General features: G+C 43.8%; 1 protein-coding gene across 1 annotated transcript in view; it reads right to left on the bottom strand.

Annotated features, from left to right (window-relative positions):
• Positions 1-2,466: 2,466 nt before the first annotated feature.
• magi2a (membrane associated guanylate kinase, WW and PDZ domain containing 2a) overlaps positions 2,467-13,190 on the bottom strand; it is a 186,847-nt gene continuing 176,123 nt past the window's right edge. Inside the window, exons 18-22 of the mRNA XM_070928611.1 lie at positions 12,541-12,757; positions 11,439-11,658; positions 10,408-10,551; positions 6,336-6,474; positions 2,467-3,253 (exon numbers count right to left, since the gene is read on the bottom strand). Coding sequence (XP_070784712.1) covers positions 2,523-3,253; positions 6,336-6,474; positions 10,408-10,551; positions 11,439-11,658; positions 12,541-12,757 — 1,451 coding nt within the window. The 3' untranslated portion in view covers positions 2,467-2,522. The remainder of the gene's footprint in view (positions 3,254-6,335; positions 6,475-10,407; positions 10,552-11,438; positions 11,659-12,540; positions 12,758-13,190) is intronic.

Genomic DNA, 13,190 nt, shown 5'->3' with positions numbered 1-13,190 from the left:
TTTGCACTTCCCTCGGCAGAGGAAGGAGAGGGAACTTTTGTTCTGGTATTATGACTTATGGCTCATTCAGAGGAAAAAAAAAAATACAATTTTCACATCTGCAGATGCTCGGAAAATTGATCTAAAGATTTGCAGTAAACTCCCCCCAAACAGCGAGTGTCCAATCACAGCTTAGCAACTGTAACTAGGCACTGCAGGCCTGTCAAACTTTGGATTTCTCCGCATTGTGAAGCAATGAAGCATTGTGGGGCAGTAGTATGAGCTAAACTCAACATTTAAAGAGTTCAAAAGAATGTTTAAGACTTTCCAAAAACCAAAGTCACAGGAACAGGAAGTGTAAGGAGTGGATTAAACAGTGTGATGATCGATGATGTTCGTTGGCTTACTAGTTTACTAGCCAGCTAACGTTAGTAGTTCTGTCCTGCACTTTGTTGGATTTGAGTAAGTTTTACACCAGAGACAGCGTTATGTTTGTCATCAGTTAGTCCTCATCCTAAAAACATACTGTTTGAAAATACAAACAAGTGTGTAAGCTAAACAGCCAAATGGTGTTACGTTAGAATGAAATAACAGTCTGATCTTATATGTTTTTATTATCATACTTAAAATACAAACTAGACTAACTAGCTCTACCCTGCAACACAAGAACAATGCGGTTTCTTTATTTCCATCTACATGATCATCAGCTGGTGAGGATGCTAACTTTTTGCCTGGAACATGCAGCTTTAGCCTCTGTCTTTTAGCACGACATCATGTATGTAGGCGTCAAATATTAAACCCCCTTTCTGAAAGATTCTTGTTTTAAAATGAGTCAGCTGGAAACATTAAAGCATCAGCCAGAGATATCGTTTTCAGCCAACTCATGGAGATAGCATTAGCTTAATGAGCTAGCTAGCTACAGCTGATCAAATCTGCCAGTGACGGCTAAGAAATGAGAAGCTGCTTTCGTTTTCTTCTGTCTGCAATCAAGGACGCATTGTGTGGACATGTTCGTCTTCATATCACACAGTGTGAACAGAATCGCCTAAAACAAACAGCAGGTGCGGCCTCTTCTCAGCCCGTCTGAAGATGATAGAAATGTTTTTCAAATCGAGGGCATTCATTCAGTCAGATTACAGATTGTTAGGCGAACAAGCTCATAACAAGCGAGATTGATTCTTTGACGACTCAACATCAGATTTTACTAGTTTAGTTTGTTTTGGGTGCAAAGCTCTGCTCCGTGCACCATCTCATCACATGAGCAACTCTTCATGGAAGTGACTAGTGTCAGACCTCATTAAGAAACCAGTAATGAAAACTATCATGACCCAAAATGAACCACTTGCACGAGTAAGGACCGTCAATACCTCTGGTAATGGACTCATTTTCATACATAAGCTTGTGAAATAAATTATATATTTCACCATTTCACACTCGTAGCTGAAAAAATACAGTTTATCATTTATATCTGTGAAGTTGATGTTGTATAGCAGCCTGTTTTGAACCCTCTGAAGTGTTCTGGAGTTGAACCTTTGACTTAAAAGCCAACCTCTGTCAGTCTAAGGCACTCTGCCCCTCGGTCGGTATCATGCGAGCTCCTTCTCTCAGCGTCCGGATTGCTTTGTTCGTTAAGCACAGAAATGAGTAAAATGGATGGACACGACACCCCCGCTGAACTCGGGATGATTTCAAGCGCAAATAGACCGTGAAGTCCACCGCAGCGGGACCCGAACCGCAATCACAGGGCTGAACGGGAGTGTAGAAGAGGGAGAAGTCGGTGTGGTGAAAGTTCTGGTCCATGTCTCGCCGGCTAAGCATGGACTAGTATCTCCATCGGCTCAACTGTTCACTTAAAGATGATCTTATTTACAAAATGATCCCACATATTCATATTCATTATAATATATCTATGTCTATAATCATCTGATAGATTATTCAAGACAGATTCAGGCCCATACAGTCTCTGTTAAGGCAAAGTTCATCTCTGCTGTCACTCTTTGTTCCATTCGCTCTCGTCAAAAACAGGCAAACCTTCTTTTTAACATTCCTTTTCATAAAACAGACTCCACTGCGAAGATATATTAAAAAAAATCCAATGGCAACCGGCAGTTGCTTCCTGTCGAGTCCAGTTGTTTATATTTGCATGTTTGTCCCCCTGTTCTGCTCAGGGGGGGGAACTCTAAATAGAGTTCTTCAAAGTTTGTAACCCCCTCCCCCCGAATGATTCCCCGCCACGCTACGCACACATTCTACTTCTTCTTCCATTTCTTTTTAAAAAAGTGGATGATTTTCCAGTTCTTAAGGTGGTGGGTGTAAAATATTTCTCAAAATAATTTAGAGTACAATATCATAAATAAAACTCTAAAAACACGTGGTCCAGATCACCCCCCCCTCCCCCCTTGGTTTTGACGCTGTGGTCTATGGGAGAATGGGATCAAGGGGGCATAAAGGAGCGCGGGAGGGTGTGAGGATGGTAGCGTCACCCGGATGCGGTGGTTCAGTTCAGATGAGTGTGGCCACTGTGTTCTGCTGGAGCCGCGATGTTATCTGCTCAGCGTGGACGTGCCGGTGCGCAGTGTGCTGGGCAGCTTGTCCGATCCAGGGATCTTCCAAGGCCCAGGAGAGACCGTGGCCTTCCTCCCTGCTGCGCTGCCGCTGCTGGTGCTCTTGTTGGGCAGGCTGGGCCGGCTCTCTCCCAGGCCCCTGTCCAGTTCCCTGGGCCTGGGCTTGCTCTGCTCCGACTCCACCTGCTGCTGCTGCTGCTGCCTGCTACTATAACGTTCCACATCCTCCCTGCTGTTCCCGTTAGTGTGCGGGAGCTTGGAGACGCTGGGAGATTGGGTGGATTCTCTGTTGTCCCCAGTGTTTCTCTCCCTGGACCTCCCTCTGGTGCTCCTGGAAGGTTTGGGCTCCCCGCTCTGCCCCTCCTTGCCCCCTTCCCCCTCAGTAGTAGGCTGCACCCTGTGCCCCTTGTGGGTGGACCTGCCACCCTCCTTCTTGGCTCTGCCGCTCCCGCTGGTTGTAGCCGCTCTCCTCCCCTGGCTGATCGGATCTGGACTCAGCAGCTCGGCCTTCTGGGGGCTCTTCGAACGCTCCTTCCTGCTGTCTCCTGCCACCGGGTCTCGAGGGACGTCCAGAGGCGGCAGGTGAGGTGGATCGGGGGCCGGGGCCAGATGAGATGAAGGCGATGACATGGAAAGGCTGTCGATGGGAGGGGCTACTTCCGACAGGCTTGGGGAGGCTGAAGGGCGAGCATCCCATGGGGCGGCATTATCTGGAACACACACACACACAGTCAATAACATGAAACTTACACACACACACACACACATTCTGCTTAAAAGCTTGCACGCATGCCACTGCACAACCAAACACTGAATCCAAACAAAAACAATCAACACAGCCATCATTCCTACTCTACAAGCTAAAAGCATTAAAGCAAATATCAGAGCAGCACTACAACCTACTTCCCAACGTGTCACAGGGCAACTCCACTTTTAGACAACATCAATCTGCCTCCCATAGCTCTCTTTAAAGCTCCGACCAATCTGAAACCTTGGCGGAAAATCGAAAACAGGTTTAATGAAATGGATGATGTGCCCAATAGGGTGGTGCTTTAGCGAGAATGAAAACCTCGGGGGCCGAGTGCCCCTCTCTCTCTCTCTCTCTCTTAAGCCCGGAGAAGTCTGTATCCAGTGCTGCAGCTGCAGTGAATCTACAGCGTGCTTCTCCACAACTCTCCACTCTCACGGACTGTTAGCTCCCGTTTCTGCACCGATGAGTCTCGGTCCCTCGGCCATCAGTCACTTTCAGCGGGCTAGACAGGGGGGGCAGAGGCTAGGCTAGCTACACCGGCGCCATGAGGCCCAATTATAAGCAGACTCTCATGCAGCGCTGGAGCATGTTAGATCCAGGACTAAGAGGGAGAGAGAGTACCTGGTACTTCACAGTCTTTTACTTAAAGCGCGTCTGCTACAATGATGTGACATTAAAGGGCCCTATGTGTGTGTGTGTGTGTGTGTGTGTGTGTGTTGGTCTTAAGAAAGCTGTGATTATCACATGCTGTGTTAATGCCCGTCAGCTCCGTTGAAGCTCTGGTCTGCTGAGTTTCTGCTGAGTCACCATAACACAAACTGCAATATGGAAATTTGTAATAATTACAGCAAGCAGTGTCTGTTTACACATCCAGCAGACGCGGAGCAGCATTAGCATTCGTTTGGAGTCATGTTTGTGTCCACCTGCTGAATGTGAATCCAATATTCATTCTTCTTTTTGGTTTCTACCAACTCCTGAGGGAAATATCTGGCTCTCAATGCTCCACTATGTTCAGCAGGTAGTCACTAACTTTGTCTGTCTGCTGTTTGGTGCTGGGCAGCGGGCGCACAGTGGGTTTATCAGAGCTTTTTATCTGAACACAGGCTAGAAAAACAAGCTAAGCTCCACAGAGCTGAGGGGAACTGCAGGGTCGGGTGATAATTCTCTGTGGGTTCATCACTGCGAGCGACCCCTTTCACATTATATGTAGTCATTGTTGTTATAAAATATTGATTATAGCCAGTACTAGCAAGTACTTCAAACACTTTTAAATTGAAGCAAATTCATTAGTCCTAGAAAGCCTGTTAAAACAGTTATTTAATGTTTTCTGTGCTTGCAAGCCCATCCAACTTTATGAAATGCAAAACTAAATTGAAAGAGAACTGAATTGAAAGGCTAAATCTAGTGTCTTTTCCTCTCTGAGCATACATGTGATCAATTATGGGATATCATTCCTTAGTAGTGTCACTTTGATATAAGTAGCAAAGAACTTCTACTCCTTTGTCGGTTTTAAAGCATTCTTATTTGAATTTAAGTGTAATTCTCAGGACTATGAAAAATAAATGCCCTGGAGGTGCAGACAGAGCCACAATAACACACACAGACAGGGGCACAATAATACTCATGCACATGCCCACAACCACATGTTTTATGTCAACATTACACTGCTCATATCCTTAACTTTTTGTTCTTTATTTTGCATTCAGCCGCTCCTAAAAAGCACCCAAGAACCTGGAACAGAAATAGCTTTGCCGCTTCTTTGAACGTCAGTATGTTAATGTTTTTAAATTGCCAAATTAATCACCATAGATGATTTGCATAACCTTCCAGTGTGCAAATAAAGAGCCTGTAAACTACGAGTGATGAAATGCTGGATCAAGCCCACACAGAACACAACGTGTGGGTTAAAAACTTCTACTTGTAGGCAGCAGGGGAACACAAAAGAGCTCTAATGATGGAGGACTGTGTCTCATGGCTGACCACAGTAAGACTCCCTGTTTGCATATTTCAAGGCTGCAGAACAACCTTAAGGCAAGTATTACAAAAGCTCTCCACACAGAGAGATTAAATCGGTGGCTAGAAAAGGGGGCTGGCAGAAAGGGGCCGACACGGGGAAACAACATCACCCTCCATCTCCTGTGTTAAAGGGCCAAAACACTGACGAATGTGTGTCACTGGTGTTCCCCTAAAACGGCTTTCTCTCTGGTGGGTGGAGGCGGAAATGTGAGCGCCATGCTGGTGCAGAAGCCACAGGAGTGAGTGACGCTTTGGAGTTTTATTACCTGCGGTGTCACAACAATAAATGTCCCCTTCTGGGCTTGATTCGTGCTGCACCGAGATTTCACTGGGTAAATAATCTGCCCAAATATTTCATGTTCATCTCCTCTGGCTGACTCAGGGTGAACGCTCATATTGCTATATTTTTCGGGAGCTGCTGGCTGCTGATTTATCTGTCGGTCACGAGGAGAGTTATGTTCACTAATTTTACATCCTCCTGCAGCTTGACGCCATATTTGTTGATCATTCTATAAGCAGAAAAATCCTCGTGCTACGTGCATCTTGAACAGGTGGTTACAACAAAACAGCACACAAAACCACAGCACAGGAAAGCCAGGGTTAAGTGAAGAGAAAAGCATTCGCATGGTCACAAACCGTGTCTTTAGAGTGGCCCATTAGGAAGAAATAGGGGGAGCCATGCTTGTCACTTTTCATGCACATGGAGAGACTGGAAGATACCATTCCTATAGAAGGGGAAGTAACAACCTAGACCAATCAATTAGTGATAGGTCACTGAAATGGACAGAAGATAAACTAGTGTTAGTCAAGATAGAAGAGACAAATTATTAGTGTTTTTACAGCATAGTGAAATACAGAATACAGCGAGTATATCAAGACATCAGATATAACATGAATACAGACGCATGCTAGAATAATGTTATCAAGAGTTGAAGTGATATTAAGACAGTGAAGAGTTAAAAGAGAGGTAAGAAATGATCCTGAAGACAAAGAAAGTTGTCGTGGATGAAAGTTTTGATATTTACCGTACTCTGGGACCTGCCCCGTACCCCTCTTTAGGAGGAGACGAACACGCCTGCCTCCAGACTTGATCAGCTCGATGGCCCTGGCGTGGGTCATGTCCCGGGTGCTGTCTCCATTGATCTCAATGATTTGGTCTCCAACCTGGACGTCAGGAAGTGTGTGAGAGAGAGTGCAAGAAGGCGTCAGAGTAAAAATGTTTTGTGTCCAAATACTGGGTTTTACTTTGTTCTGGGGAGGTTTTTCACAGTCTGGATTAGACCCCTTAGTTACAAGTAAAGGAAAACTCATGCTACATCAAACAATGATATATTAAGACAACACCGTGCTTCTGGCTTTGTGGCAACAGTTTGGGGAAAGTCCTCTCCAGTTTCAACATGTTAATGCCCCCTGTGCAAAGCCAGGTCCAATAAAGAAACCGTTTTCAGAGTTTGGTGTGGAAGAACTTGTACAGAGCACTGACCCCATCCAATACTTTTGGGACTTCAATGATGCTCTTGTGGGTAATTGGGAGCAAATCCCTGCAGCCAGGTTCAAAAGTCTTGGCGGAATCCCTTTAAGTGTTTTCTTAAATCTTGTGTATTGCATATTATCACTTAGAAACTTTTTCTGCCACGCCCGACTTCGTCATGCCCCTCCACACCCCTGCAGAAACAGATTTAACTTTTATCAATCACTACAAATACTGAGGAAACTACAAAAAAAACGAGCCATTTACAAAAAAGATTCAGGTAAGCAAGACAGCCTTGCTCGTATCTGCACACACACATTTCACATCTGGAACATAATGAAGATTAATATATTCTATGCAATTTATAATTTGAATAATGAAGCTTGTATACAACCTTAAATTAGAGACTGATGAGTTTTGTGTATGTGCAGCGTTTGAGGATCCTTACAGGATGTGAACTCTAGAGACAATTGATAGAAACACTAAATAAAAAATGCATTTGGTGCCATATTGTTACATCAACCTACTGGTCAAGTTCACTAAGGTGAGAATAAGATGAGCAAATTAATGAAGGCGTTTGCAAATCTGAGATTGGGTCAATTATGATTTGGCAGGTTTGCAAATGAGCACACTACACATGAAATGGAATATTAACAAGCTTCTTATATTACGGACGACAGTGACTTATAAGGCTCAATATGGATCTATAATTCATTGTCTTTCCCACGAGCTTCTGCAAGCGTTAATAAGCTTTACCAGCCATGAACTGGTGTCACTTATGTATCATTCATTTCGGCAGTAATTTCGACATGTCATTTGGATGGAATTATGGGGCTGCTAAGGAACATGAATACCAATAACCTGCCCAGTTAAGTATTAACTGGACTATCTCTCCTATTTGTAACCACTCACTGATGTACACGTCAGTCCTCCGTCCTTCAAGACTCTCACTCCTCGGGCCCCTCAAGAGGCGGCTCCGAGGCTGACTAATGGGGAGGATTCACGGGGAACGGGACCAAACATGCCGCCCAATTACGCTAACAAATGGAGAAGTCCTCCGATAATGGCCGGGGCAATTTGAAAGTCAGGAGCGGACTCGAGCCGGGAGAGGGGGGGTGAGTCATTAGGTGTCATTACAGTGGTCTGAAGACAGGTGGAAGGCAAGACGGCTCCACCATTAATCCTCACCTCCTAACAGCAGAGGAGAATCATCTCCATTTTCATCTTTAATAAAGAGGGAACTAAAGTTGAATGGACGGCACGTGAATGTGGAAATGAAGCGGGAGTTGCTTCTATTGCACCCGACGCCCACGCACAACTCCGTCTTTTATTGAGGGTTTAAAGCTTAGAGAGCTTATTAAAAGCGCTGAATGATTATCTGTAACAACCAATTGTTACGTTATACAATTTTCTTAAAAGCATCGGCACAAAAAAAAAAGCTTGTTAGAGTTTGTCAGTGCTCCTTGTTCCTGATTAGTTTGGCTACCTTTTTTTTTTTTTTTAAAGGTGACAAGGTGCCAGTTGAGGAGGATTGACTTGGCTTAAACTCAAAACCTCAGAGACACCGCAGGGAGTCACGGAGCAAGTGGGCTTTTGGTTTCTGCACCTTAAAACGTGTCAAAGCACCGCTCAGATCCAAAGTGACAGGCATGTCAGAAGCTTTTTAACCAATGTCTCACATTTACTTAAGTTAAATGCAGACTGATTGCTCTCTGCAGTATGGGGCGAGGACTGTTAGAAGAGGGATCAAAGTGTTCTCTGCACCTTGTTCTCTGAAATCTATTCAACAGCACAGTGTCACAGAGTTGATCTCAGTATCCTACCAGCAGTGTTACCATTCATCTAAGACAGATCAGACTCAGTGGAGGAAAGTAACCAAGTACATTTCTGAGATACCTGTATGTTAACTGAATATTTCCATTTTATTACATTATACTTTTACTCCACTACATTTCTGGGGGAAATATCAAAAAAATACGATAAGATTATAAAATACGTCACATTGCTAAAGGTTAAACCAGCGGTTCAAAACACCTTTGGCTTGTGACCTTACAACAGTGTCTAGTTGGGGCCTCTTGTCATGTTTCAGATGTCTATGAGTTATTAGCAGCTCTCCTCTAACTTTCTAAGATGGTTTCATTTAAAGGGGAACCCCACCCATTTTTACAGGGGGAGTACTACTTCATATGTGATAAAAGTCGTATAAAGCCTTTACTGGAGCTGCATGAGGTCTGATGAATTGCCTCAAGTGAAATAAATCGGGGGTGTGCAGCTAGAAAGGCCTCTAAACAGACTTCTGTAGCCCGCTCCTCATCTCTGCTTGAGGCTAGCGGCTCGAGGCTACATTAGCTGCAACTAGCATTACACACCTGAAGCACCAGCCGAACTATGGGTGGCCGTGTTGCATTGTGGGTAACGTGGGCACCAGGTTTTGAGAAAGAAGAAGGATGTGTGGAATAAAAAAGGGGATATCTCTGGTTCTGCGGCATCAATTTAGGAACTGTCCATCGTGACTCTGAAAATGTTACAGGAGTGCGATAATAAATCAGTGGATGTGAATTTACTGTTGAATGATCCAATATTTGCACATTTGTGCAGAAAAACTTTTTCGTCTTTCCGACTGTCATTCGTCTCACGGAGGGAACCTGACCCCTAGGTTAAGAACTACTGAACTAAAATAACTAACTGTATATAAAGTAGTTAAACATATTACTATATAGTTACTGGTAATGGAGAATTTTTAGCTTATTGTATCGGTACTTTCACTTAAGTAAAGGATCTGAATATTTCTTGGCAGCTTGTATGCTGACTTTAAGTGGAGCCCAGGAGGGATTCCCTCCTCCTCTTCCACCTGCGTCGAGGCCCACTGGACTACGCCAACGAGGAGGCAAAGTAATACCTCCCCCGGGGGCATTTTGCGCACATTATCTTTGACAGGTTCATTACAGATAAGGAATGTAGAGCAGACTGAGGCTATCAGCTCCAGACGTAAAGACGGGAGAACATGCAAGAAAGAGAAGAAGTGCAGGAGAAAGTGGGAGACCAAGAAATACGTGTTGGTTGCAGAATTAATTCTGCATTGTCAGATAGAGAAAATCGGCTGTGGAAGTTGCAATTTATGTTGCTAGCAGCAAAGCACAAGGAGCAAATGAGGGGGAATTTACACAGCAGTGGTGGAGTTTCAAAATTTTATCGTATTCTTTATTACGTGTTCATAAATTAGTGCTTTCTGTGACCGAACGGTACAGTAGCATCTATAGCTAGAGGGGGACTTGTGCAGCTATGCAAACATTAAAGTACAATTTATGTTGGCCCACTTAAATGTTTTATCTATCTTTATCTTTCTGAATATTATCTGTTATTAAATGCAGAGGAGAGATGAGTTCTAGGAACTTGGGAGGAGACAAACTTCTAAAATAAACTCTCAGCCACAAAAGAATGAACCATCGCTGAGTTATTTTGACAGATTATTTCTTAACTGGCTCTGAAAAGTTGCTGTTGCAGCTTTGATAACATCAGACAATTACAGTGAGCGTCTACCATGTAATCCAGAAAGATAGAGAGCAGCTTAACCTTTAAAGGGGGTGTAGTGGCTTTCTTAAAGGAAATTACATCATCAAACTTACCCTCATCCTCCCGTTGCGGATGGCCGGTCCGTCCTCTGCCAGCCGTAGGACAAACAGGTCCATCTTGTACTCCCGACCTCCGCGGATGCTAAAACCGAAGCCTTTCACACTTTTCTCCAGCTCCACTGTGAAGAAGTCAAAGTCCTGCGCAAGCTGAGACGAGCACAGATCAGATGTGATTAGATTCTATGTTATCTGAGGAGAAAATGAGCCATTACAGCAAAAAAACAGACTCAAAACTCAGCAAAGACAAGTAAGTGAATAAAGAAGGAGCAAATGCAAGGACACACATATATATATAAACCTAACCTTATATTATATGAGGTATCAAAGGTAAACAAGGGAGCTGCTCAAAACCTAAACATCTTAAATATTCTAAGAACAAAAACAGAATTAGGTATAATATATGTGAAGGTGTATGAAAGAACTGTAGTGGAATGTAGTCTAATTTGAGGTAAAATAAAATATACAGCATACACACAAGTAATTAGGGGATTATCTGCAGAACAAACTACAAATATATCCAAATATCTGCAGTGTGAAATAAAGACATTTTGATTTGAATTACATATGGCAATGTATGGCATTTTTGGTTTATAGCAACTCCATGAGTGAAAATTCATGGCACATCCTTAAACTGACCAACAGAAAGAGTGGCTTCGACCAGAATTAATTTGTAATACTGTATAAATTACGATGAGAGCAGAGGTCGACTGATGGATTTAGCCCAATATTCACTCTCCTTTTAGCTTTGTTTTTGGTCTCCACCAACGTCTGAGGGAAATATGTAGCTCTTACGTTGCTAAATGCTCCACTATGTTCACCAGCTAGTCTGTTTGGTGCTGGGCAGACTTGTACAGTGGGTTTTCAGAGATTTTTTATTGAGACTGGAAATTAGGTTGATGAGAGCTGTGAGAGTGAACCAAAACACTGAGCTGAAAAGAGGCTAAAACTGCAGAGTGATTCATATTGGTATCAAATGAGATAGATAAGATAAGATTGTTTTTCCTGTGAAACATCCTTACTTGAACTGGTGGCATTCGGTAGTCTGGGATGGTGAACTGCCTGGCGTCAGTAGCTAGCTGTCTGTAGTCGAGCAGTGGTGGGTGTCTGTAGTCCAACGTGGGTGGCTGCCTGTAGTCTGCCACAGGAGGGTGCCGGTAGTCCACCGGTGGCTGTCGGTAATCTGTGAACGGCGGCTGTCTGATGTCTGGTTTAACATCTTGCCTCGCCTTCACCTCTGACCTGTAACTAACAGACCAATCACAATGAAGGAACCACTTCCCGGAGGACTTCTATTACCATCATCATTATCTTTGGACATGCTACATTATTTGTGTTATGTTTCTGTGCACTCAGCGTGCTCTGAAAATAATGCTTTCTGACAAACTACCGGGTCACCTAGTGCTGACAGAGATGGCTTGTTTTGGTTTGCACTGACAACCATTAAACACGACTTAAGTGAGGAAATTAAACAGATTTTCTTTGCACATCACATAAAATGTTTATAATAAAAACAAGTTCTCTCAGAGGCTGGTGATGCTGAGTACAAGGAGATTTGGATACTGTGCAAAGCAGAGGGGAAAGGCAGTGACATTGTAGATTTTGGACCCCTGTAGTTGTTAGTAAAATATTCAACAGATCTCTATAAAGAAGCAATTTATGTAAATAATTTAGCAGTCCATAAGAGTTAAGTGATGTTATACAACAAACTGGGGAGAGAGAGAGAGAGAGAGTGGGTGAGAGATGAATAAAATGAGACCAGATAGTGAGAGAAAAAGACAATGTTAGTGAGAGAAAGAGAGGAATAAGTGGAGGAAAGAAGAAGAAACTATAACAAGAGACAAAGAGAATAAAAAGTGAAGGAAAGGTAGAGAGAATGGGGACGAGGGGATGAAAGTATCTGAGTCACTCGTACCTGTGCTCTCAGAGGAACATTGTTTTGCCCCAGAGACAGATAGAGGCCTATAGTCTATAAAAATGCTTCACTGCATCAGTAAATCAAGACAGCTGCAAATTTGACACTGTAACACAGCATGGGGATGAAACAGGTTTCATTATAACTGTCTGCCGCCACTTTGAGTCGATCATGTCATGCAGCGTAACCCGGGATCCTTTTGAACAGCGTCTTACCTGCTTTCATGGGTGTAGGTCTGTGGTGGAGGGGCGGGCAGCTGGGTCACAGGGCTCTGGTGGGGCATGGGGTTGGGCTGGCTAACAGAAGGGTTGAGTTCTGTCGCCGCTGGGTTGGGCTGTGAGGCAGCGGTGCTCGGCTGGATCTTCGGGCTGTGCTGCTGGGCCATGGGGCTCTGCTTCTCTGAGCTGGGGGCTGATGGGGGATTGCTGATCTCTGGGATTCAAAAAGAAGGACAGAGCATGGGACCAATCTCATCACATGTATGTTTAAACTTTATTAAACCAAGTAAAAGTATTTTTTTGATGCTTGAACCACTATGAATTTATTTCTTTGGTCAGTCAGCAACCTGTAAACACGACACCCAGAAGACATGAAGCAACATTAGCATTCATTTGCGGTCCAATTTCTGTCCACCTGGTAAATATAAGTCCAATATTTACTCTCCTTTTAGCTCTGTTTTGGTCTCCACCAACTCCTGAGGGAAATATCTGGCTCTTTAGCTGCTAAATGCTCCAACATGTTCACCAGATAGCCGCTAACTTTTAGGCTTTTCACACTGCATGTAGCCCCAGGCTAAGAAAGCTTTCACACTGACACAATCCACATTCCAAGTGGGCTAACACGGAGGTTAGCCCAACCTTAACCC

The sequence above is a fragment of the Enoplosus armatus genome, chromosome 22, assembly GCF_043641665.1.
Source record: "Enoplosus armatus isolate fEnoArm2 chromosome 22, fEnoArm2.hap1, whole genome shotgun sequence".
Taxonomy (NCBI): domain Eukaryota; kingdom Metazoa; phylum Chordata; class Actinopteri; order Centrarchiformes; family Enoplosidae; genus Enoplosus; species Enoplosus armatus.
Note: the sequence above shows the minus strand (reverse complement) of the source record. Positions and strands in the feature narration are given on the sequence as shown.